Source organism: Neofelis nebulosa, chromosome 16, assembly GCF_028018385.1.
Source record: "Neofelis nebulosa isolate mNeoNeb1 chromosome 16, mNeoNeb1.pri, whole genome shotgun sequence".
NCBI classification, from domain to species: domain Eukaryota; kingdom Metazoa; phylum Chordata; class Mammalia; order Carnivora; family Felidae; genus Neofelis; species Neofelis nebulosa.
In genome coordinates, this window is record NC_080797.1 from 58,988,601 (window position 1) to 59,016,266 (window position 27,666).

The window sequence follows — 27,666 nt, forward strand, 5'->3', positions numbered from 1 at the left end:
ACCACAATTTCTTTATCCATTCATCAGTTGATGGACATTTAGGCTCTTTCCATAATTTGGCTATTGTTGAGAGTGCTGCTATAAACATTGGGGTACAAGTGCCCCTATGCATCAGTACTCCTGTATCCCTTGGATAAATTCCTAGCAGTGCTATTGCTGGGTCATAGGGTAGGTCTATTTTTAATTTTCTGAGGAACCTCCACACTGCTTTCCAGAGCGGCTGCACCAATTTGCATTCCCACCAACAGTGCAAGAGGGTTCCCGTCTCTCCACATCCTCTCCAGCATCTATAGTCTCCTGATTTCTTCATTTTGGCCACTCTGACTGGCGTGAGGTGGTATCTGAGTGTGGTTTTGATTTGTATTTCCCTGATGAGGAGCGACGTTGAACATCTTTTCATGTGCCTGTTGGCCATCCGGATGTCTTCTTTAGAGAAGTGTCTATTCATGTTTTCTGCCCATTTCTTCACTGGGTTATTTGTTTTTCGGGTGTGGAGTTTGATGAGCTCTTTATAGATTTTGGATACTAGCCCTTTGTCCGATGTGTCATTTGCAAATATCTTTTCCCATTCCGTTGGTTGCCTTTTAGTTTTGTTGGTTGTTTCCTTTGCTGTGCAGAAGCTTTTTATCTTCATAAGGTCCCAGTAATTCACTTTTGCTTTTAATTCCCTTGCCTTTGGGGATGTGCCAAGTAAGAGATTGCTACGGCTGAGGTCAGAGAGGTCTTTTCCTGCTTTCTCCTCTAAGGTTTTGATGGTTTCCTGTCTCACATTCAGGTCCTTTATCCATTTTGAGTTTATTTTTGTGAATGGTGTGAGAAAGTGGTCTAGTTTCAACCTTCTGGATGTTGCTGTCCAGTTCTCCCAGCACCATTTGTTAAAGAGACTGTCTTTTTTCCATTGGATGTTCTTTCCTGCTTTGTCAAAAATGAGTTGGCCATACGTTTGTGGGTCTAGTTCTGGGGTTTCTATTCGATTCCATTGGTCTATGTGTCTGTTTTTATGCCAATACCATGCTGTCTTGATGATGACAGCTTTGTAGTAGAGGCTAAAGTCTGGGATTGTGATGCCTCCTGCTTTGGTCTTCTTCTTCAAAATTACTTTGGCTATTCGGGGCCTTTTGTGGTTCCATATGAATTTTAGGATTGCTTGTTCCAGTTTCGAGAAGAATGCTGGTGCAATTTTGATTGGGATTGCATTGAATGTGTAGATAGCTTTGGGTAGTATTGACATTTTGACAATATTTATTCTTCCAATCCATGAGCAGGGAATGTCTTTCCATTTCTTTATATCTTCTTCAATTACCTGCATAAGCTTTCTATAGTTTTCAGCATACAGATCTTTTACATCTTTGGTTAGATTTATTCCTAGGTATTTTATGCTTCTTGGTGCAATTGTGAATGGGATCAGTTTCTTTATTTGTCTTTCTGTTGCTTCATTGTTAGTGTATAAGAATGCAACTGATTTCTGTACATTGATTTTGTATCCTGCAACTTTGCTGAATTCATGTATTTTTAATGTTTACTTTTGATGGGGGAGCTGGGGCAGAGAGAGGGAGACAGAGGATACAAAGCAGGCTCCCCACTGTGAGCACAGAGCCAGATGTGGGGGCTCAAACTCATGAACTATGAGATCATGACCTGAGCTACACCCCAGAATCTTGGTACTTTTAAAGGGGAAACATCAAAGTGACTCTGGGTGAGAAGATAAAAGGTGAGTGATGCAGAAAGTAAAAACAGAAAGACTTTTAATGATCAACTGGCACCAAGAGAGAGGCCCTGTCCCTTGCTCAGACAACCCAAGGCCACTATACTGAGGATTACCACCACCACCAACCACAAAAAAAAGAGCACCTCGTGGCTCTAGGGCTAGCTGTGTCCCATCAGACTGGAAGGCCAGGTCTCAGCACAGGACCTCATCAGAGGGTGTTAAGGTTAGAGACTTGACAGGGGAGAAACGGCCTGGTCCCTGCTCTGCCAGCTGACTGGCCCTGGACAAACCACTAACCCTGTCTGGGCCTCTGCTCCCTGGTTTGTGAGAAAGCAAATTAATAGAACATATAGAAGAATTTTGCTTGGCCCTGTTTTTGAGGATATGTACGTAAATTAAATGTGAGTCTCAAGATGTGAGAGGCCAAGGTGAATTAGAGGCTGCCATGATTCTGTCATTGTTGCTGTGGTTATCATTGTCCTGGCATTTTTCTAATTTCCTCACCTACTACTTTAATTTTTTCAGTAACCCTTTGAGGAAGATAAGGAAGGGCAAATAACTATTATTTCCATCTTACAGGAGAAAGAAGGGCTTAAATGCACTGCCAAGGGTTGCTTGGCTGGTTTGTGCAATGAGGTTTTCTGCTTAACCAAGTCCAGCAGAGTTGAATTTCCACATCTTCAAAATGGGTGCTAGTCCAGCTTGGGGTCCTACAGATGAATTGCAAGAAAGGAAAAGGGAGAGGGAGATATGTAGATTCAGAGACCTACAAGACAGATGGATCAGCAGCTAATGGGTAAGAGGGTTCTTTCTGGGGCTGATGAAAATGTTCTAAAGCTAGAATACAATCAGAGTTTCACAACTCCATAGTAAAGGTTGATTTGTACACTTTATTTTTTATTTTTTTAAAGATTTATTTATTTATTTATTTATTTATTTATTTACTTAAGTAATCTCTACACCCAACATGGGGTTTGAACTCACAACCCCAAGATCAAGAGTTGCACACTCTTCCAACTGAGCCAGCCAGACACCCCGCTTTGTATACTTTCAATAGGTGAGTTTTATAGTATGTAAATTATATCTCAACAAAGTTGTTAAGAAAAAGACACATCTGGTTGTTGTTGTTGTTTTTTAATGGGCAAGACTCTTGTGGCCAGGGATGTTTATTTGGGTGCTAACACTATAAAGAAATTTAAGGAAGTGATTACTGTAAACATCAGATTCCTTTCAGGCAGAGGAAGGACTGTGTGATCAGGACAAGGCACGTGAAGGAGCTTCTGGGGTGGGTAGGAAGGTTTTATTTCTTGACCTAAAGTGTACTTAATAAGGGTGTTTATAATAATTTGTTATATTCCACATGTATTATGGAGTTTTCTTTTATTTACCTTGAGAGTGAGGGGCAGAGAGAGAGAAAGAGAAAGAATCCCAAGTAGGCTCCACACTGTCAGTGCAGAGCCTAATGTGGGCCTTGAACTCAGGAACCTGTGAGATCAAGACCTGAGCCGAAATCAAGAGTAGGACACTTAACCAACTGAGCCACCCAGGCACCCCTTTTATGGTTTTCTGTATCTGTTGTGTTATATAATAAAATGACTTTTAAAAATAGGGGAAATCAAGAATGAAATGACACCCTATGCTGGCCAGACTGTCAGGTGTCCCCTATGACCCCCCACCTCCTGGTATTCCTGCCCTGTTTAATCCCTTCCCCTTGAGTGTGGGCAGGACTTGCAACTTGTTTTTAACCAACAGAATAAGGCAAAGGCAATAGGATGTATGGGATTATGTGTATGTGATTATATTATACAAGATTTAAAGTCCATCTGGCTAGGAGATGTTCTGTTCCTTGTTGGCTTTGAGGACGTGAGGGGTACACTACAGAGGCCCATGGGGTGAGGAACTGAGGGTGGTCCCCAGCCAACAGCCAGCAAGAAACTGAGGACCTCAGTCTGACAACCCAAGAGGAAATGAATATTACCAACCACCATGTGAGTCTGGAAGGAGATCCTTCCCCAGTTGAGCCTCAGATGACACCACAGTGCTGGGTCACACCTTGATTGCAGCTTGTGAGACCCCCCCAAGCAGAGGCCTTGTCTCAACGGTGCCCTGACTCCTGGCACAGAAACTGTGCCTCACTCCTCACAGAAACTGTGAGGTGCTGTGTGTTGTTTAAAACCACTGCATTCGTGGGGCGCCTGGGTGGCTCAGTCGGTTAAGCGTCCGACTTCGGCTCAGGTCACGATCTCGCGGTCTGTGGGTTCGAGCCCCGCGTCGGGCTCTGGGCTGGTGGCTCAGAGCCTGGAGCCTGCTTCCGATTCTGTGTCTCCCTCTCTCTCTGCCCCTCCCCCGTTCATGTTCTGTCTCTCTCTGTCTCAAAAATAAATAAACTTTAAAAAAAAAAAAAAAAAAACCCACTGCATTCGTGGCCATGGTATTACACAGCAACTGATAATCTGCCCTGAGTTGGGGGTCCCTCAAACCACTCTCAGGTTCAGTGATTCACTAGAAGCACCCAGAGAACTCAGCAAAGTGACTGTAGTCTTGGTTACAATTTATTACAGTGAAAGGATACAGATTAAAATCAGCAGTAGTAAAAGGCACAGCACACAGGGCAGGAGCCAAGAGATCAACTATCCTCTCCCTGTGGAGTCACAAGGACAAGGTTAATTCTCCTAGTGACAGTTAGCGACAGTGTGTGGCAATGTGCAAGGGGTATTGCCAACCAGGGAAGCTCACCCCAGCCTTGGAGCCCAGGGCTTTTACTGGGGGTCAGGCACCCAGGCAGAGTCTCCAGCCCCTCCAGAGGTCAAGGTGATAGCTCCTGGCCCGAGGCCCTCAGGTAAACAGACACTCTTATCAGGCAGGATATCCCAAGGGCTTAGGGGTTACCTCCCAGGAGCCAGTCAAGGGTCAATGCTTTCTGGGGAATGTGCAGTTTCAATGTCCCAAGCCTACAGTTAGCCCTTTCCTGCTCACCCATTAACTCTGGAAGTGGGATCTTTGGGAAGTTGCCAGCTACTTGAAACCAGAGGGAGAAACCGGGAGATCACCATGTTTTAAGACCCAGGGAACCTTTACACCTTTACTGGCCTTATAGTCAGAGCGTTTCCAGGATTTAAGCCATACAGCCAGAAGGCAGGGTGCAGAGGGGAGGAGGCAGAGATGGGGCACTCGTACAGAAGTGTCTCCTGATTGGCCACCGAATAGAAGGCAAGTTTGCCCTCTTCCAGGTCCAGCCAGATGCCCACCACCTTAGGTCTGTCAGAGCCCAGGATGGTTTCCTTGACCATGTGCCATGCAGAGAGCTGGCCAGTCCCCTTCCACTCTACACACCAGGAGTCTTCGGTCCTTCCCAGGGTCTGGTTGCGCCTCATCCCCCAGGAGGCCACCCCAACTGCCCAGTTGTTGCAGTGCTGAGTGTCTACTTCCCAATACTGTTGCCCTGAAGAAAAGGCCTGGGAACATAAGACCTGGCAGGTCACAAACCTCTCGTGGCTCCAGAGATGGGTCTGCGGGCAGCGAGATACAGTCACCACCCGGCAGTCCTCGGACACCTCCAGACTACAGCAGTGGCTCCGAAGGTCAAAGGTCGGACTAATGGCCCCTGAGGAAAAGAACAAGGATATGATTAGCTCTCACCCTAAGAGCAAAATATAGCTTTGTAGCTTTTTTTTCTTTAAGTTTATTTATTTTTGAGAAAGAGAGAGAGAGAAAGAGACAAAGTGTGATTTGGGAAGGGGCAGAGAGAGAAGAGGAGACACAGAATCAGAAGCAGGCTCCAGGGTCTGAGCTGTCAGCACAAAGCCCAACGTGGGGCTGGAACTCCAGAATGGCGAGATCATGACCTGAGCCGAAGTCAGATGCCCAACCGACTGAGCCACCCAGACGCTTTGTATCTTTGAGTGTGATAAAGTTTACTTACACTGGCATTAAAATTGGTACCTCAACTTGCAGTCTTCTATCATGGTTCTAGTAACAATCCCCCCTTCACATCTTAACTTTTATTTCCCCACTTTAGCCTGGAATTTGGGAGTCTTCATCCCTTTGTCTTTGTAATCAGCTCCCCTTTGAGCCAACAACAGGCCCAGCAGCTGGGAGGTGGACTGGCAGACCCCCAAGTTTTGTTTTGTTTTGTTTTGTTTTGTTTTGTTTTGTTTTGTTTTGTGTTGTTTAATTCTTTTTTGAAAGAGAGGGAGGGAGCCCAAGTAGGGGAGAGGGGTGGAGAGAGAGAGAATCCTAAGCAGGCTCCACTCTGGGCACAGAGCCCAACACAGAACACGGGGCTCGATCCCACAACCCTGGGATTGTGACCTGAGCCAAAATCAGGTCAGGGTCGGACACTCCACCGACCAAGCCACCCAGGCGCCCCAGGCCAAAGCCAAGTTTTAAGCAGACTACATACTTACACTGAGCAAACCGGGAGGTCCTCGTGGGGGCAGGGTGACTGTGGTCAGGCAGCGGGCATGCAGAGGAAGATGGACCTTCTTGGAGTTCCACTAAGGAATCAAAACATTGGGAAGGGGAAAAAGTCTTATCAAAAAAAAAAGGCAAATAGAATTATTCAAACATCGTGATCAGGGCACAGAACTTTTTTGTAGTGTCAGACTTGAATCAGGACATCCAGCTCAGGTATTGATGTGGAAATGGTGGGGTTCAGAGCGAATGGTCAAGAAAGAATTCTTGAGACATTTTCAGTGCAAAAAGGTGGTTTCATTAAAGCTCGGGGACAGGACCCGTGGGCAGAAAGAGCTGTATGTGGGTTGTGAGGGGTGGCTGACTATATACCTTCAAGTTGGGAGGGGGTTAGGGATAGAGTAAGTCTCTAAGGAATTTTGGAAGCAAGGTTTGCAGGACCTTGAGAGACCTAGCTGTTGTTAGGAAAAAGTCATTACTGTCTAGCAAAACCTCAGTCATGAAACCCTTCAGATGTATTATCATGCTCCTTATGCTTGGAGGATGACTGCTAACATATAATTGGGGGGACAGAGATAAAGGAGGTTTCCAAAGGAATGTTAAATGTCCCATATGTTAAAGTAGACTTATAGGCTCCTGGAGGGTTGGGATAATGTTAAGCTAAGACTGCCTTTTGCCCCTAGCAAAGTGTCAGCATGGAGGCAGCTGAACTCCCAGAGGAAGGTCACTCTGGTTGTTTCAGGACTTGTCAGTGGGCTGTAAGTTACCTTTGTTTCCCAAATCATTAAAAAAAAATCTTTTTTCAATGTTTATTTATTTTTGAGAGAGAGAGAGAGAGAGAGAGAGAGACAGAGCATGAGCAGGGGAGGGGCAGAGAGAAAGAGAGACACAGAATCAGAAGCGGGCTCTAGGCTCTGAGCTGTCAGCACAGAGCCCGACGCCAGGCTCGAACTCACAGACTGTGAGATCATGACCTGAGCTGAAGTCGGATGCTTAACCGACTGAGCCACCCAGGCACCTCATGTTTCCCACATCCTTATGTTCAGCCCCATGTTCTCACAGTGAGCTTTTTTTACTGCCTGTTTCCCTGGTAAGATTTAAGCTCCTTGCTGGTGTGAGAAGTAAGGGAGATGATTCATTTTCAGGAACACCAAATAGAAGCTGTGCTGTCTCATTAAAATAGGTTTACAACCTATTGGAAATATGTATGACCTCCCTCCCCATCCCCACCCCCCCCACACACACACACACCATGGAGTCCCAAACCCTTAGACACTTCACGTCCTGGTTCTTCTTCCCCTCTCCATTTCATGGGCTTATTTTCGCAGGCTTTGCAATGAGCATCCACCAAAGAACAAAGGGAGGAGGGACTGAAAGTCTCTGCGTCACCTCAGGGAATGCACATTTGTTCCAATCAGACTACTTTTTGCCTGACATGGGCATAGGTGCCATCCGGGTAAGGCTGTAACCTCTGTAGTACTTAGCCAATGAGGAATCAGGGGAGGGACCTGCATGCCAGGAGATAAATTGTCTGCTGTAACTGCCCTGAGTGTGCCTGTCCATCAGACACCTGCTCTTGTAAGAACATTGATTAAAGCCTGGCTTCGCCATGCTCCAAGTCTCCATGTCCCTCCACTGATTGGGATGCTGGACTTGTTTCTAACACTGGTAGAGACCTTGTTCATCTTTATGTTCTAAGCACCAAGCATAGTACCAGGCACATAGGAAGGGTTAGATGCACATGTATCAAATAAATTAGCTAATACCATTTCAGGGCATCACTCTGACACCCAGAATATCCATGACCTCCCCACCGAATGCCATAAGTGCTTTAAAATGTTACTTTGTGTAAGTAAATTCTGAATGGGCACTCAAGAAACTACTACAAGCAGTTAACTGAAACTGCAATAGGCAAATTGGGCAAGGGTGGGAAGGAGACCTTCACTGTGTGCTTTTGTATTGTTTTGATTGCTGAATTAAAAATTTTAAATTTAACGCCAAAATTTAAACATTTTAATTAATTAATTACTTGAAGATTTTATTTTTAAGTAATCTCTACACCCAACTTGGGCCTTGAACTCACAACCCCAAGATCAAGAGTCACCTGCTCCACCGACTGAGCCAGCCAGGTACTACTAAAATTCTGATTTTAAATTTATGTGAGTAAATAAGATCATTAAGGAACCTAATCTAAACTTAGGGGTGCACAGGAGCCAAGAGGACACTTATTTCTCAGATAATTGCTCTAACTGGTTCCCTTGGGAAACTTCTCCCAAGGGATCATGTTTCTCCACCTAAATACAAAATAACTTTCTGGAGCGCCTGGGTAGCTCAGTAGGTTAAGCGTCCGACTTTGGCTCAGGTCATGATCTTGTGGTTTGTGGGTTCAAGCCCCACATTGGGCCCTGTGCTGATAGCTCAGAGCCTGGAGCCTGCTTCGGATTATGTGTCTCCCTCTCTCTCTGCCCCTCACCCACTTATGCTCTCTCTCTCTCAAAAATAAATAAGCATTTAAAAAAAAATTTTTTTTAGGGACACCTGGGTGGCTCAGTCAGTTAAGCGTCTGACTTCAGCTCAGGTCATGAACTCAAGGCTTGTGAGTTTGAGCCCCGCATCCGGCTCTGTGCTTACAGCTCAGAGCCTGGAGCCTCTTCAGATTCTGGGTCTTTCTCTCTCTCTCTGCCCCTCCCCCACTCATGCTCTGTCTCTCTCTGTCTCTCAAAAATAAATAAACATTAAAAAAATTTTTTTTAATTTTTTAAAATAACTTTTTAAGCAGAGCAAGATCATTTGAATATAAAAGTCGTTATAAGAGACATGTCCCTAAAGCATATAAAGCTGGCAGTGGCCAGACCAGGAGGCAGAAGAGAGGGAGCCCAGAGCTAATGTCTAAGGGACAGGCGTGAACTAACAGTTCTTCAGTCATGACTAGGGTTACAACAGAGAATGTACAAAGTCAAACAGAAAGGTTCCTTTCTATGTTTTTACTGTTTATTATTAGCACGCTCACCAGAGATGATATGTTAATAGAACTTATCAAGGATGATTTACAAAATCGTATGCTTTGTTATCAAAGATATTTAATAGTTAAACATAAAAAGCAGCTTATTTCCTTTTTTTAATTTTTAAAAAAAGTTTATTTATTTATTTTGAGAGAGACAGAAACAGCACAAGTAGAGGAGGGGCAGAGAGAGAGGGAGACAGAGCGCGACAGCATGACCTGAGCTGAAACCAAGAGTTGGTCACTCAAACGACTGACCCACCCAGACCCCCCAAAAAAACAGCCTATTTCTGAATCTCCTCAGGTAGATAACACAGATGAGCAGTAAGCTAGCAAAATCAGGTCTAGGTTCTGGATGTATAGGTCTCAGAAAATGAGTTTCTATTTTTTAAAGGCCTGTGTTACATCATACTGCCAGTCATACCCAAAAAACATATCCAGCCACAAAAACACCTCAGCCCACTCTTTCCTCATTTACAGCAGCACAGGAATAACACAGCTGGGCTCTGGGATCCTATCCCCCAAAAACAAAGCCCTGGAACACTCTGTCATTTCCCCCAACTTCCATATTTAATACTCCACAAAATAAAATCACCTTACCCTGTGGTTGTTCTTCAAGGGCCTCTTTCCATGCCAAGTTTTCCCGTAATTTTTCCCGGATTTCTTCTAAGTCATGCAGAATGTCTCTCAGTTTTCTCTCGGGTGTGTGGGGAGTCACAAACTTTGAAGAAACCAAGGAAAGACTATTGATGAATCATCCAAAATAAATTGATTAATTCAAGTCTCTTAAGGTATGCATCAAATAGCATATTCTGATTCTGCCATCTCTAATTCTCTATGTGCCCCCTCACAAATTTTTAAAAACATAATTAGGCCCTCAGACCACATGCCTTGAAAGGAATCTGGAAGAATACAAAGGGCAGCAAAAATATTAAAGAGTGGTTATTTCTGGGTGGTGGGGTTATGGGTGATGTTCATTTTCTTTGTTTTTAAAAAAATTTTTTAATGTTTATTTATTTTTGAGAGAGAGAGAGAGTGCACAAGAATAGGGGAGAAGCAAACAGAGAGGGAGAAATAGAATCTGAAACAGGCTCTAGGCTCTGAGCCATCAGCACAGACCCTGACACGGGACTCAAACTCACGAACCACGAGATCATGACCTGAGCAGAAGTTGGACGCTTAATCGACTGAGCCACCCAGGCGCCCCTCATTTGCTTTCTTTAAACTGCTTGTGTATTTTCTAGTATTTTCTACAATAAACATGGATTTCTTAAGTAATACCAAAAAAAGTATTAAAATTTGTAAGCCCATCCTATAGGGGCTTTACAAAATAAATAATACAGATAGTCACCAAGCTTCAGAGGCCAGAATAATCTTCTCCAAGAGGCTACCATTATATCATCTCTCTTCTCAAGAGCCAGCATAGACATGTTGCCGCCATCCAGGTCCTCCCAGCTCTCTCAGGCCTCTAATCTATGCTCCCTGATTGTCTTTAACCTGTCATTCCCCAACACAGCCTCCCATTTGTTCCCACCTTCCCACCTTTGGTCCCTGACTTTCCTTCCCAACTTTGCATATCCTATTTGCATATCCCACTCTTCTTACCCCTCATAAAGTAGCAGGCCCATTGGACTGAGTACTTTCCACGGCTTACTTCTAATTTTTAAAACAACCTTCCAAGGTGGGTTTGCTATTCCCATTTAAAAAAAGAAGTTACTGGGGCGCCTGGGTGGCGCAGTCGGTTAAGCGTCCGACTTCAGCCAGGTCACGATCTCGCGGTCCGTGAGTTCGAGCCCCGCGTCAGGCTCTGGGCTGATGGCTCGGAGCCTGGAGCCTGGAGCCTGTTTCCGATTCTGTGTCTCCCTCTCTCTCTCTGCCCCTCCCCCATTCATGCTCTGTCTCTCTCTGTCCCAAAAATAAATAAAAAACGTTGAAAAAAAAATTTTAATAAAAAAAGAAGTTACATCACTCATATGAGGCCTTTAAGACATAGAACAGATGAACATAAGAGAAAGAAATCGAAAATAATATAAAAACAGGGAGGGGGACAAAACAGAAGAGACTCATAAATATGGAGAACAAACTGAGGGTTACAGGAGGGGTTGTGGGAGGGGGGATGGGCTAAATGGGTAGGGGGCATTAAGGAATCTACTCCTGAAATCATTGTTGCACTATATGCTAACTATTTTGGATGTAAATTTAAAAAATAAAATTAAAAATAATAATAATAATAAATACAAAAAGAAGTTACAGTTACACCTCATGGAGGTGAACTAAATTGCCACAGTGAATTTTATCGACCTGCATTTTCCCATCACTTGAGCACTTTTTTTTAATGTTTATTTATTTTTTTGAGAGAGAGACAGAGAGAGAGAGAGACAGAGACAGAGACAGAGCATTAGCAGGGGAGTGGCAGAAAAAGAGGGAGACACAGAATCCGAAGCAGGTTCCAGGCTCCGGGCTGTCAACAAAGAGTCCAATGAAGGGCTTGAGCCCATGAACCACGAGATCATGACCTGAGCCGAAGTCAGATGCTTAACCAACTGAGCCACCCAGGAGCCCCTACTTGAGCGCTTTTTTATACCAGAGCTCTTTTTGCCCAAGGTCAGAATACAAGCCAGCAGCAATGCCAAGGGGGAAAGTCAGACCCTCAGGCTTTTCTCCCCCCAACACCTTGCATCCCTGAAGACCCGTGTATTCACTCCTTCAATGAGCATTTGTTGAACACCTAACTATGTGTCCAGCACTGTGGTAGGCCTGGGGATACAAGAGTGAACAAAAGAACAAAAGCCATCAAGGTCTCTACCCTAATGAAGCTTAGAGTCCAGGGTAGGGGAAGTGGGAGAACAAACAGGAATAAATTATGGCACCAATCATTATCAAGTTCCAACTTGTGATAACTGTTACAAATGAAGTCACAAGGGCCTCTCTAACAGGGAGACTTGTTCGAGGAAATCAGTGAAGGTTTCTCCCGGAAAGTGATGATCTAGCTGGGTCTGAAGGATGAGCAGGCATTACCTAGGTGGCAGGGTGAAAGAAGAACATTCCATGGAGCGCACCCTGCTGGTGGGAAGAAGCACGACACCCTGGAGGTACTGATGTGGGCCACGGTGGCAGCAGCTTGAAGAGCCCCAGGGTGAGGAGGGTGAGGGGACCCAGATGGAAAGAGACAGGAGAGGCAGACAAGGGCAGGAGTCCCACAGGTCCCTGTTGGTTCTGTGAGCACTGCTGGGATTTGAGTCTTAATCCCCCACAAACAGATGGCGCTGGAGATGTTGTAAATCAGATTTGTGTTTGAGAGGACCATGAGGAGAGCAGACCAGTGCGAACAGAGTGGAGTAATTAATTATTGCAGCAATCCAGGCAAGAAATGATCAGAGGCTCTGATCAGAGATGTCTCCAGAAAGCTCAAGAGTAGTCAATAGATTCTAGGGATGTTTAGGCTGGTGAGGGAAGGGGTGACATGATTCCCAGGTTTCTGGCTTGTGCACTTAGAAGGATATAACAGGCCCAGTCATTGAGATGGAAACAGTTTGGGACATTTTTTTAATAAGTTTATTTATTTATTTTTGAAGCGGGGAGGGGCTGAGAGAGAGAAGCGGACAGAGGATCTGAAGCAGGCTCTGTGCTGTGCTTAACCAACTGAGCCACCCAGGCACCCCAGTTTGGGGCACTTTAAGTACGGTGTGCCTTTGAGATACCAAGAGGAAAAGATGAGAAGGAAGATATCAGACCATAGCTCAGAGAAAGGTCCAGGCTGGAGCTACGGTGTTCACAGGGTGGTAATTAAAGCCATGGTGTGGGAAAGACCACGCAGGGGGAAGAAAAAGCGATGTACAAGTCAGCCTTGAGGAATCTGGGCACTTCATTGCTGAGGAGAGGAAAAGAGAGTGAGCCTGCAAGACAGACGGAGAAGACGCCAGCCAGAGAGAAACAGGAGACGGTCAGAACGATCCTGTCCTAGAAGCTGAGGAAGCTTCAGGAATGAAGGTGTGGCCAAAGACTGCTGAAAGGTCAGTGAAGATGAGGACGAGACTATCTGCAGGATTTGCACAGAGGTCACTGGGGATCTCAGAGCTGGTTAGGTACAGGGCTAAGGATGGAACCTGACCCACCAGAAGCTCCCCCGCCTTGCCTCCAGCATTCCACGCTTCTGCTCAAACATGTTTGACAGTAGGAAAATGGTAACAGATGAAGACTTACTGCATCCTTCAACTTCCAAACACGTTCATGTTGCTCCAATTGGAAGCTGTCCCTAGCCACGCCCCCGGCACACCCTTTCCCCTTCCTGGCTGGGTGCCTACCAAGCTCTGGGTGCTCCCTTCATTGTCTGGTCCGGGCTCCGGGAGGTGTGTCTGACTCTGAAGACTCCTGACAAGGTCTACAAGCTGTTCCACCAACTCTTCCAGCTCATGCCCAGCTTCTGTGATGCTCTTCTGTGCCGCCGCCTTTAAAAGAACAAAGAAGAACACAAAGCTGGACCGGGAAGCAGCTCCAGACAGGGAAGTTGTAAACACCGGATAAAGGAAGCAGGCAAGTAGGTGACGAAGATGTCCAGAGGACAAGGAGGTACACTTCCTAGACCTTTTGCGTGCCTACTGATCATTTGGCGGCCATAACAGGGAAACAGAGACCATCCACAGGAGTGGGGTGGGGGGTGGTGAGAGTGAAGCGTGAAGGGATGAGAGGGGTCATTCTGCAGAGGAGGTCAGAGAGGAAACGGAGAGCCTGGAGATTTGGCAGGGTGGGTGCAGCCAGCAAGGTGACAGGGGCAGTGGAAGGAATCAAACTAGAGAGGTTTAAGGTCCAGTGTCACCAGAATCATCCTGTGTCCTTACCACTCCTTTCAAGGTAAAAGTGACCCTTCCTCCTTCTCCTCTTAAACGGTGCAGAGACTCAACCTAACTGATCATTGTGCAGGGATTGAGGAAACTTTCAAGTGATGCACAGATGTAAGCTCCTTTTGTTTGGTTATTGATGTCCTGTACATTTAAAAAAATTTTTAATGTTTATTTACTTTTGAGAGAGAGAGAGAGAGACAGAGCACAAGCAAGGGAGGAGCAGAGAGAGAGGGAGACATAGAATCTGAAGCACGCTCCAGTGCAGAGCCCAACGCGGGGATTGAACCCATGAACCGTGATATCATGATTTGAGCCGAAGTCAGACGCTTACCTCACTGAGCCACCCAGGCACCCCTGACGCCCTATACATTTAAGGCAACATTCAAACTAGAGCGCTAAACAACCCCACTTAAAGACCTTGATTTGCTCAGCAGCCTGGCTGGGAGTGGAAGTAAGTTCTGCAGCCAACATTCTGGAACAACCTCAAGACCCTCATCAGAGGCAGGATGGGCTCAGACTTCAAAGGATGAAGTCTGGAATTGCATTCCCTCCACAAGGGGTCCTATGTCAAGTCACAGAAATACACAGTGTTCATCATCCAACTGTCAATAAACCAGTTTTTATAACTTTGTTCTGATACTTTTCTTTTTTAAATCATGTTGGAACCTCAAAATCTGAAATTAACCCAGGACCTTCTGCATCTCCAAGAAGCCTGACATCCCTCTGGGGCACCTGGGTGGCTCAGTCTGTTAAGTGTCCAATTCTTTACTTCAGCTCAGGTTATGATCTCATGGTCATGAGATTGAGCCCCACGTCGGACTCTGCACTGACAGCACAGAGCCTGCTTGGGATTCTCTCTCCCCCTCTCTCTGTCCCTCTCCACTCACATGCTTTCTCTCTCTCAAAATAAATAAACATATAAATATAAATAAACATATAAATAAACATATAGATAAACATAAACATAAATATAAACATATAAATATAAATATAGATATAAATATAAATATAAATATACTTTGTGTTCCCTCCACATAGAAACATCACAGAACAGACACTGTCAAAAGCAATTATGTCAGAACTCTGGAAAAGGCTCAGAGGGAAATTTATAACTGTAAATTCCTGCATTAAAAAAGAAGAAGGATCTCAAATCAATCACTTACATTTATTTATACCTTGAGGAACCAGGGGAAAAAAAGGGCAAACCAAACCCAAAGCTAACAGAAGGAAGGAAATAATAAAGATTATGGGAGATAAATAAAATGGAGAATGTAAAACCAATAGAGATATGAATGAAACAAAAGTTGGTTCTTTGAAAAAAATCAACAAACTGACTAATCTTTAGCTAGACTGATAAAGAAAAAGAAAGAGGAAACATAAATGACCAAAATCAGAAAGAAAGCAAAGTGGAGACATTACTACTGACCTTACAGAATAAAATTTAAGAGAATATTATGAACTTATTATGCCAACAAATTAGATAACTTACATGAAATGGATAAACTCCTAGAAACACAAATTACCTAAACTGACTTAAAAATAAACAGAAAAATGTCAACAGAGGTATAACAAATAAAGAGATTGAATCAGTAATCAAAATCCCAACAAAGAAAAATCTAGGACCAGATGGCTTCACTGGTGAATTCTACCAAATGCTTAAAGAAGAATTAACAAGAGTCCTTCTCAAAGTCTTCCAAAACATAGAAGAGGAGGGAATGTTTCCTAACTCCTCAGTGAGGCCAGTATAACCCTGTTGCCAAAGCTAGACAAACACATCACAAGAAAATCACAGACCAATAGCCCTTAACAAAATACTAGCAAACTAAGTCCAGCGGCGTATTAAAAGAATAATACACCACGATCAAGTGGAATTTATCCCAGGAGTGCAAAGTGGTACAACTTAAGAAAAACAACCAGTGTGATATACCACATTAATAGAATGAAGGGATAAAAACCACATAATCTTTTCATTTGATGCAGACAAGGCATTTGACAAAATCCAACACCCTTTCATGACTAAAACACTCAGAAAACCAGGAATAGAAAGGAAATTCCTCAACATAATAAAGGGAGTTTATGAGAAATCCACAACTAACATCACACTCAATGGTGAAAGACTAAGAGCGGGACTAAGGCTCTAAGAGTGGGAACAAAACAAGCATGCTTGATTGCACCTCTGCTACCTGACATTGTACTGGAAATTTTAGCCGGAGCAATTAGACAAAAAATAAAAGGCACCTATTGGGTGCCTGGGTGGCTCAGTGGGTTAAGCATCTGGCTCTTGATTTCGGCTCAGGTCATGATCTCACAGTTCTTGAGGTTGAGCCCCATGTCTAGCTGTGAGCTGACAGTACAGAGCCTGCTTGGGATTCTCTGTCTCCCTCTCCCTCTGCCACTCCCCTGTGCATGCACCTGTGTGCTCGCTCACTCTCTCTCAAAAATAAACATTAAAAAAAAAAAAAAAAAAGAAACAAAAGGCATCCCAACTGGAAAAGAAGAAAAGATGCTCTCTACTCACATGACATGATCTTATAAATAAAATCCTAAAGATCTTATAAATAAAATACACAAGAAAGCCACTAGAGCTAGTAAACGAATTCAGCAACGTTGAAAGGCGCAAGATCAGCACACAAAAAATAGTGTTTTTATACCCCTGCAGTGAGCAATCAAAAAAAAGAAATTAAGAACCCAACTGCATGTATAACAGTACCTAAAAGGACGAAAATACCTAGGAATATATTTAACCAAGGAGATGAAATAACTTCTATTTTTGAAAACTACAGAGCATCACTGAAAGAAAGTTAAGACCTAAATAAATGGAAACACATTCCATGTTTTTGGAAGAAGACTTAATATTGTTAAAGATGTCATACTCAACACAATCCCTCTCAAAATTCCAACAGCCTTGTTTGCAGAATGATAACATCAATTTTCAAATTCATATGGAATTGCAGGGAGAGCCAGAACAATCTTGAAAAAGAACAGGGTCAGACAGACTTACACTTCCTGATTTCAAAATTTATTACAGGGGCGCCTGGGTGGCGCAGTCGGTTAAGCGTCCGACTTCAGCCAGGTCACGATCTCGCGGTCTGTGAGTTCGAGCCCCACGTCAGGCTCTGGGCTGATGGCTCAGAGCCTGGAGCCTGTTTCCGATTCTGTGTCTCCCTCTCTCTCTGCCCCTCCCCCGTTCATGCTCTGTCTCTCTCTGTCCCAAAAATAAATAAAAAACGTTGAAAAAAAATTTATTACAAAACTATATTAATCAAAACAATGTGGTACTGACATAGGGATAGATTCCCCCGCCCCCCAAAAAAACCCAATGGACTAGAATTAGGAGTCTAGCAATAAACCCATTCATCTATGGCCAACTGATTTTTTATGAGGGTTCCAAGTTCACTCAATAGAGAAAAACACTCTCTTCAACAAACGGTATTGGGACAGCTAGATTTTCACATGCAACAGAATAAAGTTGGACCCCTACCTCATGCCATATAGAAAGACAAACTCAAAATGGGTCAGCGACCTCAAAACAAGCCTTATTACCATAAAACTCTCAGGAGAATATACGGGGATAAATCTTCATTAACTCAGAATTTGGTGGTGCATTTAGATACGACACCAGAAACAAGAACAATAAAAGAATAGATACACTGGACATCAGCAAAACTTAAAACGTGTGTGCATCAAGGGACATTAGCAAGAAAGTAAAAAGGCAACCCACGAGATGGGGGAATATATTTGCAAGTCATATACCTGATAAGGGCTTATATCCAGAATTTATAAAGAATTGCTAACACTCCACAAGAAAAAGACAACCCAATTTTTTTTAAGTTATTTATTTATTTTGAGACAGAGTGTGTGTGTGTGAGCAGGGGAGGGGCAGAGAAAGAGGGAGAGAAAAAGAATCCCTAGCTGTAAGCACAGAGCCCGACCCCAGGCTTGAACTCACAAACTGTGATATCTTGATGTGAGCTTTAACCGGGTCCAGCGCTTAACTGACTGAGCCACCCAGGCGCTCAAAGACAACCCAATTAAAAACAAAAACAAAAACAAAAAACAGTCAAAGGACCTGAATAAACATTTCTCCAACGAAGATACATAAATTAGCAATAAGCCCATGAAAAGATGATCAGTCAACATCATTAATCATTCGGGAAATGCAGATCCCACTAGGACTTCATGCCTAACAGGAAAGGTATACTAAAAACAAAGTGGCAGGAGGGAGAGGGGAATAAAAATAAAATGAAAAATAACAAATGTTGTTATTTTGCCAACAAATGTTGGCAAGGATGTGGAAACATCAGGATGTTGCCAATGGAATGTAAAATGTTGCTGCTGTAGAAAATGGTTTGGCTGTGTTCCTCAGTAAGTTCAACAGAATTCCCGTACAAACCCGCAAGTCCACTCCTAGGTATTTACCCAAAAGAACGGAGAAGAAGGGCTGGGTTACTTGGACACCAATGTTCAGTGCATCACGACTCACAATAATCAGAAGGTAGAAACAATCCAAGCGGCCATCCGTGTACAAATGGATAAACAAAATGTGGTACATACACGCAATGGAATATTTATTATTCAGCCACAAAAAGGAGTAAGATTCAGGTGCACGCTACAACATGAAGGAACCCTGAAAACACTACGGGAAGTGGAAGGAGCCAGACACAAGGGGACAAATATTATATGATCCCACGTATATGAAATACCTACAGTAGGCAAATGATAGAGACAAAAAACAGACCAGACGTTACCAGGAACTGCAGGGAGATGGAATGAGAAGTTACTGCTTAAGGGGTGCCAGAGTGTTTGTGGTGCTGACATTCTGGAAACAGAAAGTGATAGTTGCCCATCACTGTGGATATACCTAACGCCACTGAACTGTACATTTTTAAAAAATGGTTAGACGGACCGGTCTTGGGCTGTATCTTACCCCAGTATAAAAATGTTCAAAGAGACAGACTGCGGAAAGACTGGAAAGAAGTGGCAACGTGCTGAGCGGCCGGGCTGTCAGGAGGCGGCTTTTTCCCAGCGTGCGTATACTTGTCCGCACTGCCCCGAGAGCGGGAGGGCCCAGGGTGAGAGCAGGCGGGCCGGGGCAGGGGAGAGAGCGGGGGGCCGCGGGCAGGCGCGCGGGGCCGAGGGGCGCGACGGCGGCGCGGGTCCGCCTCCCTACCGGCAGCTGGGCGGCGCGGCGCGGGGGCGGGCGCGCGGGCTCGGGCGCTGCGCCGGCGGCGGCTCCCCGGGCGGGAGCGGCGCCGGGGGCCTCCCTCAGCTCGCGCAGCGCCCGGCTGTACTTGTCGGCCAGCTCCTGCAGCAGCGTGTTCTTCCGCAGCTGCGGAGGCTGCGCGGCGCCCTCGCGGCAGGTGGGGCAGGAGCGCCGGCGGCCGGGGCTGCCGGCGGCCCACAGGCCCTTCAGGCAGTCGCGGCAGAAGCTGTGGCCGCAGGGCAGGGTGGCGGGCCAGGCGAGCAGCCCTTGACAGATGATGCAGCCCAGGTCGTCCTCGGCCAGCCACACGGGGATGGCCAGGCCGGGGTCCAGGCCCGCCATGGTGACCAGGCCGCCCCCAGACGCCGGGCCGCGGAAGTCAGGGCCGCGGCGGGGACCGCCCGCCCGCGTCGTCGTCTCCTTCCGCTGCTCCCTCGACCTTCCACTCCCCGCCTGGGTCCACCCATTTTTCCTGACTTCGGTCCCGCTGAGAGCGGACCTCGGCCCTCCCCCGCCCAGCGAGCGGCGCCCTAGGGCCGAGCTGGCCTGAGTCACAGCCACCTGCGCGTGGAGATCAGCTCCTCCCGAGCGCTAGGAAACGCTGATGTCCTAGAGACCCTTTAGCTTGATGCCTGCCCCGCCACCCCCCCCACCCCCACCCCCACCCCCACCCCCACCCCCACCCAGGCCCGTTAAAACGTAACCCCGACAACTCTTGCGAGAAGAAAGAGAGGGTTCGAGTCAAGAACTTGTTTGTGAGAATGCACCCACTGGATGTCATCCAGCCTCCAAGTAGTAAAGAATTAAAGACTACCCGGTGCACATAGCTGGGGAGCTCTTTAAAAATACCGATGTTGGGGCTCCACTCCCAAAGAGTCTGATTTCATCGTCTAGGGGGAAGCTCGGCGCCGGCGCCGGTATTCTTAAAAACCTCCCCGAGATGATTCTAACGCTCAAAGTTGAGTGACCCCTAGCGATTTTCAAATCGCTATTGCAATACAGAACTGTGCCGCTGGCTCCGTACCGCTCCCTGCTGGCTGAAAGCACATTACCCAACAGGCATCCGGACCAAAATTCTAGAAAGCCTGTTTTCTTGAGGTAGCGCGCTTGGGCCTTATTTGGGCTTACTCGCTTCCTTGGCTCCTCTTATTCCAGTTCCAGGCTCATTGCAACAAGAAGACGTTGGAGCTGGAAGAGCATCAAATCCTCCCCCAAACACAAAGGAACTTTCAGGTTTACACGGCAATGATTGAGTGCCAGAGACCAGAACCCCCATCTCTGATTTGTTGAAATGAGCTAACAGGGTCTGATATTTTACCTCACCCCATCTCGCCAGGTCCCAAGGTAGGTACGAGATAATACAAATTTGTGGCTATTTCCTGTACCGGAAGTGACAAGTAGTAGTCAATAGAACTACGTACTAGGCCACTCATGGAAGTTTCTAGCTCTTTCCACTCTGACCCACTTGAAACATGCAGAGTACTTGTTACTTTTCCATCAGCTTAAAGAGCTAGTAAGTCATCGTATCCCTTTCTGCCAAATGCCCTGACTGTGAAAATGAGCCCATCAATTGGTGACCTGGGTCTCTGAGTGTCCAAGATGAGCAGACCCCCTGCAGACCCATACTAGAACATGCGGTAAAGGAGAAAAATAAACTTGGCATACGTTAAGCTTACTGAGATTTAGTGGGGCAGCTTTACTTAGCCTATCCTGGTTGATATATTATTGCCTGGATTGTGTTCCATGGTTTCCTCATTTGTAGTAAACTCAGCTCCTCCATGCCCGTCTTTTCTGAAATATAGACACAATACCAAAGACACATGCTCAAATTTTCCATCTTAAAAAATAAAATTTTTGAAGGGGCACCTGGGTAGCTCAGTAGGTTAAACGCCCGCCTTCGGCTCAGGTCATGATCTCACGGTTTGTGGATTCGAGCCCCGGGTCAGGCTCTGTGCTGACAGCTCAGAGCCTGCAGCCTGCTTTGGATTCCGTGTCTCCCATTCTCTGTCCTTCCCTCGCTTGCACTCTCTCTTTCTCTTCTCTCTCTCAAAAATAAATAAACGTTCAAAAAAAATGTTTTCATTAAATAAAATCTTTGAGAGAAGCATCCTCTAGCCACCTCTCCTCCTCTTCTCTACGAGACACCTAAGTTTCTTGAAAGAGCAGATTAACCAATGCTCTTCAAACATCTTCTTGGACACTTCCTAAAAGTTATGTGCAAAAACATGCAATGGTTACCAGAAAAGGGGTAGGGGTGGGTAGTCAGCCCTAGATGTAAAGACCCATGAACAAGGCTTATTTTCTGTCGGAGAGTCTGACATCATTGTTAAATTCAAACAGATGTGCTAATCCACATCACTGTGACACTGGGTTCTAATATTAAGAAAGATGGGAAAGGACAAGTTCCTGAATTTGTGCACTGGACGAAATGGCAGTATGACTGCCATTAACATCTATCAGTGCTTTGCCCTTACTGGATTCCTTCAGGGACAAAGTATATTTTGTCAGGGGAAGAAGTCGTTAAATGTACATCATCCTTATTTCCACTCTACTTTATGTGAATTCAAAATATCCAAATATAAGCCCAAGCACCCTATTTTAATATTTATTTGTTTGTGTATTCATTCATTCCTTCCCTCCCTTATTTATTGAGGAATAAACAATTTCATTGGGCTCAGACCAGGAGTCCGTGGGCCTTGAGGACTTCTGTGTATTTGTCGGTCTTCTTCACATTGTTTTTGGCCTGTTTCTGTAGCCTCATGAGATGCTTTTTCTTCCTGTAATGGATCTTGGACTTCTCCTTCCTCTTCTCCTCCAGGGTGGCTGTTACAGCCTGGTACTTCCAGCCCACCTCGTGAGCCAGGTGCTCAGGTAAGGAAATGTTCGTGTAGGCTTCAGACACACAACCTTGAGGGCACCGGGAACCACCATCCCCTTTTTCTTGTCATAGAGTGGCAAGATCCCATCAAACACATTGAGGCGGTCCAGGGAAGCCTGGCCTCCCATGGTCCTGTGGGGCAGCGTGCCTTACACTGTCCTCCAGAAGATGCGGCTGGGCTCTGGGGATGGGCCACGGGATGGGTTGAGGCTCAGCGGCTTGTGGAGGAAAGCCAGGTACTTTATGTTTTTGTAGAAATTGCCAGAAGTGCTGATGCCCTCATAGCACACCACTACAACCTTCCAGCCCAGCAGCACCTGTTTAGACACAGTGGCTTCCAGGTGGCCCAGGGGATGGCCCCAGCCATTGAGCACCAGGACCTGCCCCTCCTCCATCTTAAGCAGCTGCCTGGGGAAAACACCCCATTTTTAATGCCAAACTTTGTCACCAACAAAAGTCTGCAAAAAAAAAACAAAGGAAGTCGTAAACCCTGACCTCAATGCCTTTCTAAGAAGCCTTCACTGGCACTGTTAAGAGAATGGGGAAAAACTGTTAACAGATTGGGGGAAAATATTTGCACATCCCATGTTTGTCAAAGGACTAGCATCAAGAAAGTATAAAGTACCCCTGGGGTGCCTGGGTGGCTCATTCAGTTGAGCATTCAACTCTTGATTTCAGCTCAGGTCATGATCCCAGAGTAGTGGGATCAAGCTCCACCATGGGCTTCACGCTGGTCATGGAGCCTGCTGAGCAATCTTTCTCTCTCTGCCCCTGCCCCACTCACAGGCACGCCCTCTAAATTTAAAAATTAAAACAAAAAAGAACTTTCAAAACAATAAAGAAAGGATGCAATTAAAAAATGAGATTTGGGGGTGCCCAGGTGGCTCAGTCAGTTAAGTGTCAGACTTTGGCTCAGATCATGATCTCCCAGTTCATGAGTTCAAGCCTCACACCAGGCTCTCTGCTGTCAGCGCAGACCCGCTTGGAATCCTCTGTCTCCCTTCTCTCTGCCCCTCCCTCTCCCTCTCTCTTTCTGTCTGTCTCTCTCTCTCTCTCTCTCAAAAATAAAAAAACAAAATTAAAAAAAAATTTTGTTAAACGTTTTTATTTACTTTTGAGACAGAGACAGAGAATGAACGGGGGAGGGTCACAGACACAGGGAGACACAGAATCTGAAACAGGCTCCAGGCTCTGAGCTGTCAGCACAGAGCCCGACGCGGGGCTCGAACTCACGGACTGTGAGATCATGACCTGAGCCGAAGTCGGACACTCAACCGACCAAGCCACCCAGGCGCCCCAAAAAAACAAAATTTTTGAAAAATGAGACATAGGCACAGTCACTTCTCCAAAGATATAAAGTTGGCCGATAAGCACATGAAAAGATGTTCAGCATCATCAACCGCTAGAGAAACGCAAATGAAAACCACAGAGATAACACTATATATCTACTGAAACTACTAAAATTAAGAATACTGACAATACCAAGTGCTGGTGAAGATACAGAATGACTGGAACTCTCTGCCTGGTTCTGTGGCACAACAGACCATTGGACTTGTGGGCAGAGTAACTAGAACTCTCATACGTTGCTACCGGAAATGTGAAATGGCCCGCTCTGGAAAACAGTTTGACAGTTTGTTATAAAGGTAAACATACATCCACCACATGACCTGGCAGTTTCACTCCAATATTGTTGTGTGTATCCACAATTCGCTCCTTTTTATTGCTGAGTACTATTCCATTGAGTAAACAAACTGTGGTACGTCCATCCAATGCAATACTACTCAGCAACAACGGGGAAGAATTGTTGATACCTGCAATGACTTGGATGAATCTCAGAGACGTTATATGAAAGAAGCCAGTCTCAAAAATCACATATGATGTAAAAAAAATTACATATGAATGATGCCATTTATATGACATCTCCAAAAATATAAATCTGGACTGATGAAGAACAGAGCAGTGGTTGCCAGGGGGCAGGGGAAGGGTGTGTCTAGAAAGAAGTACACTAGGGAGTTTTTAAGGTGATGTAACCATTCTTTATTCTGAATGGGGTGGTATGAGGCCATATATATATGTATATATATATATACATATATATATATATATATATATAATTTGTAGAACAATACAAAAGAAATGTCAATGTAAAAAAATAAAATGTAAAAAAAAAAAGGCTTGTCACTCTTTCAAATGGTTTCTTAAATTTTTTTTTTTTTACATTTATTTATTTTTGAGAAACAGAGTGAGACAAAGCGTGAGCAGGGGAGGGGCAGAGAGAGAAGGAGACACAGAACCTGAAGCAGGCTTCAGGCTCTGAGCTGTCAGCACAGAGCCTGACGCGGGGCTCGAACTCATGGAGCCGTGAGATCATGACCTGAGCCGAAGTCGGATGTTCAACCGACTGAGCCACACCAGGCGCCCTCAAATGGTTTCTTTATTTGGCATCCCAGTGATTTTTATGCCTTCAAGCAACGTACTCCAGTAAGGTTTAAGGTGGGTAAGAGGTATGGCTTTCTTTTCTGGACAAGAGAAGGAGGTTTAGGAAAGAAGAGATGGGAAGGAGAGCTGGGGTGCAGGCCCACAATTACACATTACAATGATGCTTGTGATTACTGCGGTGGCTTCCCAATTGGTCTCTTTGCTTCCTACTCCTATGCTACGCTGCTGTGTTGTTTTCCTCAATTTCAAGTCTGATCATGTGACTTTCCTTCTTAACGCCAGGTAGCTAGCTGTGTTACTGCCTGTGTATTTCTTTCTTCCTCTCTAGACAGAGCTCACGGGTAATTAAAAAAAAAAAAAAAAAAAAAAAAAAAAAAAAGCAGACCCTTAATATACAACCCAGCAGGTGTTTAAACAGACATTTTCAAGGTGCTTTAGGAGCCAGAAGAGGGAGCACCCACATCATGTCTGGGCTGTCAGGAAGCCTCAACAAAGACACTCCAATAACTTTGCTAGCCCTCTGGGGGATCCATAGGAAACTCCCACAAAAAGCAGAGAATAAGACGCTCCCAGCCCTCTGGGTCTCCACCAAAATGAAGAGAGAACACTAAGTGTCTTTCTGCACGTCACCTGAAGGACAAAGAATCATAGAGCTGGGACCTCGGTGATCTATTTCTCCAACATTTCAGCCTTTCCAAGTTTCTTTCGGTTCCTCTTTGCCATCTAAGGGCCTTTGAACATTTTCTTCCCTCAGACGAGCGTTTTCCTCACCCTCTTCCCTTTGACTAACGTCTAAATACTTTTAAGGTTTCAACTTAACATCACTTTCTGGAGAGGACGGAGGCCCTCCCCTCCCCCTCCTTAGGGGTAACCCTGTGTTGCATGCTCCCACAGCAGCCTGTATTTTCCTTTCTGGACACGCGTGCCATTGTCCCACCCTGTGTAAGAGTTGCCTTCCAGAAGCCTGTAATCTGGGACAGCAGGTACCATCTGGTTCCTGCCCTGTTCCCAGGGCTTGGCACAGAACCTGGCGGGGGGGGGGGGGGGGGGAACGGGGGGGGGGGGGCGGGGAGGGGGCTGCTCAAAAGTATGCGTTGCTTGCATTGCATTTCAATAGTTAGTACAACTTCCTCATTTGAAAGCGAAAAACCAAGGTACATAGGTAGGAAAGTGAGGTGTCCAACAATCTCAAGTTAGTGGCAAAGCCAGAGCTGGCACGCCGACTGGATGGCTCTCTCTCTGCCCTGGGGTCCAGTGGGGTTCTCCTTGGCTTGCTTCTTTCTTCCCAGAAAGTTTTGTTTTGTTCTGTTTATTAATCTGGGTTTTAATTTCTTCTCAGATGTGCACAAAGATGGGACTTTCCCACGGACATTTTTGATTCATGTAGAAAAAACAGTGCTTTCGAAGAGTGAGAAGTGGATGGTCTCTTTAAAAGTTTCCCCCACTTCCAACTTTTAAGTTTGAACGCTTTTGAATCTCTAGAAAGTTTGCACAAAAAGGACAATAGAGACTCATCTATACTTCACCTGGATTCATCAGCTACTAACATGTTGCACAGTGGCTCGCTTTCTCTAGCCCTTTCCCTGTATATATATTTCCTATCTTATATATATATATATATATATATATATATATATATATATATACACACACACACACTATATATATATGTATATATACACTATATACATACATATATATATATATATGTCTATATATACATGTACACATACACTTATTCTTTGCCAAACCATTTCAGAGACAGTTGTAGACTAAAAATTATTACACTTTACCCCTGAACACTTCAGCACGTATCCCTGAAGAACAAGAACAATCTACACAAATACAACATAATTATCAGTTTTACAACACTCTTGGCTAGTATACATCCATGTTCAAACTTCCCCAGTTACCTCCATTATGTCTTTTATAGCTGCTTTGTAAAAATCCAGGATCCAGGGGAGCCTGTCTGGCTCAGCCAGGAGAGTGTGCGACTCCCGATCTCGAGGTTGTAAGTTCGAACCCCACGTTGGGTGTAGAGATTACTTACAAATAAAAATCTTTAAAAAAATAAATCATAAAAATCCAGGATCCAGTCAAGAATCATGAATTGCATTTTCTTGCCTCCTTAGTCTTTTTAAATCTAGAACCCTTTCCTCACTACTTTATCTTTCATGATACTGACACTTTTGAAGAGTCCAGGCCAGCTGTTTCATTGAATTTGTCTGATTAGTTCCTCATGGTTAGATCCAGATTAAACTTTTTTTCTCTTTGAGCAAAAATGCCACTTGCATGACACGGTGGGTAGCTTTCCATTGCGGTGCCTTCATTTCAGATGTCCTGGGCCTTGAGGACATGTGCCAGAGCCCCAAGACCCCCAGGGCTGGGCAGTGGGAAGGCCTGGGGAGCCAACAGGTAAAGGCCTAAGCTTCAGTCTTGGCAGAGTTCATGGCCAGCGATGGCTGTTGCCTATGGGGCCCTCCAGCTGGGCAACCAAGGCCAAGGTGAGAACTTGTCCTTCCCACCACAAGCTCCGGGTGACCAGTGGCCAGCTCCTCAGCTAATGGGTCACCTGCGGCCGTGGCTGCCCTCTGTTGATGCAGCTGCCAGAGGAACAAGAACAGAACTGAGCCGATAACCACGGCAATGCAGTCCTACCGGAGAGAAGGGACAGCGAGGGGACAGAGCACAATGACAGCGAACAAGAATGAAAAACCGACCAAAAGGGTGCGAGACAGAGGGGATACACACACCAGAGAAGGAGAGAAAAGCAGAGAGTGAGAGACACAGAAACTTCGAGACTCAGACACACAGGCCCATGGGGAAAAGGAAGCACCAGCTGATGCCCTTCGCCAACAACTTCCAAGTCCGCTTCTTAGGCTCTTGGTTTTAAGATTTTGGAAAGTGAAGGGGCACCTGGGTGGCTTAGCCGGTTAAGCGCCAGACTTTGGCTCAGGTCATGAACTCACAATCTGTGGGTTCGAGCCCCGCATCAGGCTCTGTGCTGACAGCTCAGAGCCTGGAGCCTGCTTCAGGTTCCGTGTCTCCCTTTCTCACTCTCTGCCCCTCCCCTGCTTGTGTGTGCTCTCTGCCTCTGTCTCTGTCTCCCTCTCAAAAATAAAAAATAAACATAAAAAAAAAAAAAAAAGATTTTGGAAAGTGAAAAGAGTGTGTGTTTTATAC

General features: G+C 45.3%; 3 protein-coding genes and 1 pseudogene across 8 annotated transcripts in view; all 4 read right to left on the minus strand.

The window, feature by feature from the left end:
* The window catches only part of RHOT1 (ras homolog family member T1), a 79,446-nt gene extending 74,158 nt beyond the window's left edge, over positions 1-5,288 (minus strand). The window contains exon 1 of the mRNA XM_058704461.1: positions 5,195-5,288. The gene's annotated coding sequence lies outside the window, so the exon portion shown is untranslated. The remainder of the gene's footprint in view (positions 1-5,194) is intronic.
* Positions 4,243-19,764, minus strand: RNF135 (ring finger protein 135). Its single transcript, XM_058704467.1, has 5 exons — positions 19,134-19,764; positions 13,427-13,570; positions 9,723-9,843; positions 6,115-6,204; positions 4,243-5,312 (listed from the first exon to the last, which is right to left on the minus strand). Exons 1-5 carry the CDS (start codon positions 19,506-19,508, stop codon positions 4,783-4,785), a joined length of 1,260 nt encoding a protein of 419 aa, XP_058560450.1. The 5' UTR covers positions 19,509-19,764; the 3' UTR covers positions 4,243-4,782.
* A 1,993-nt stretch (positions 19,765-21,757) lies between these two features.
* LOC131497847 (large ribosomal subunit protein uL13-like) lies at positions 21,758-22,439 on the minus strand (annotated as a pseudogene).
* The window catches only part of ADAP2 (ArfGAP with dual PH domains 2), a 34,667-nt gene continuing 28,758 nt past the window's right edge, over positions 21,758-27,666 (minus strand). For 4 of the 6 annotated variants that reach the window (XM_058704472.1, XM_058704471.1, XM_058704468.1 and 1 more), the window contains one exon: positions 25,806-27,086. In XM_058704472.1, coding sequence (XP_058560455.1) covers positions 27,052-27,086 — 35 coding nt within the window. In that variant the 3' untranslated portion in view covers positions 25,806-27,051. Of the gene's footprint in view, positions 22,503-22,533; positions 23,657-25,805; positions 27,087-27,666 lie in introns of those variants that run through there. The other 2 variants (XM_058704470.1, XM_058704469.1) reach the window with 2 other exon arrangements.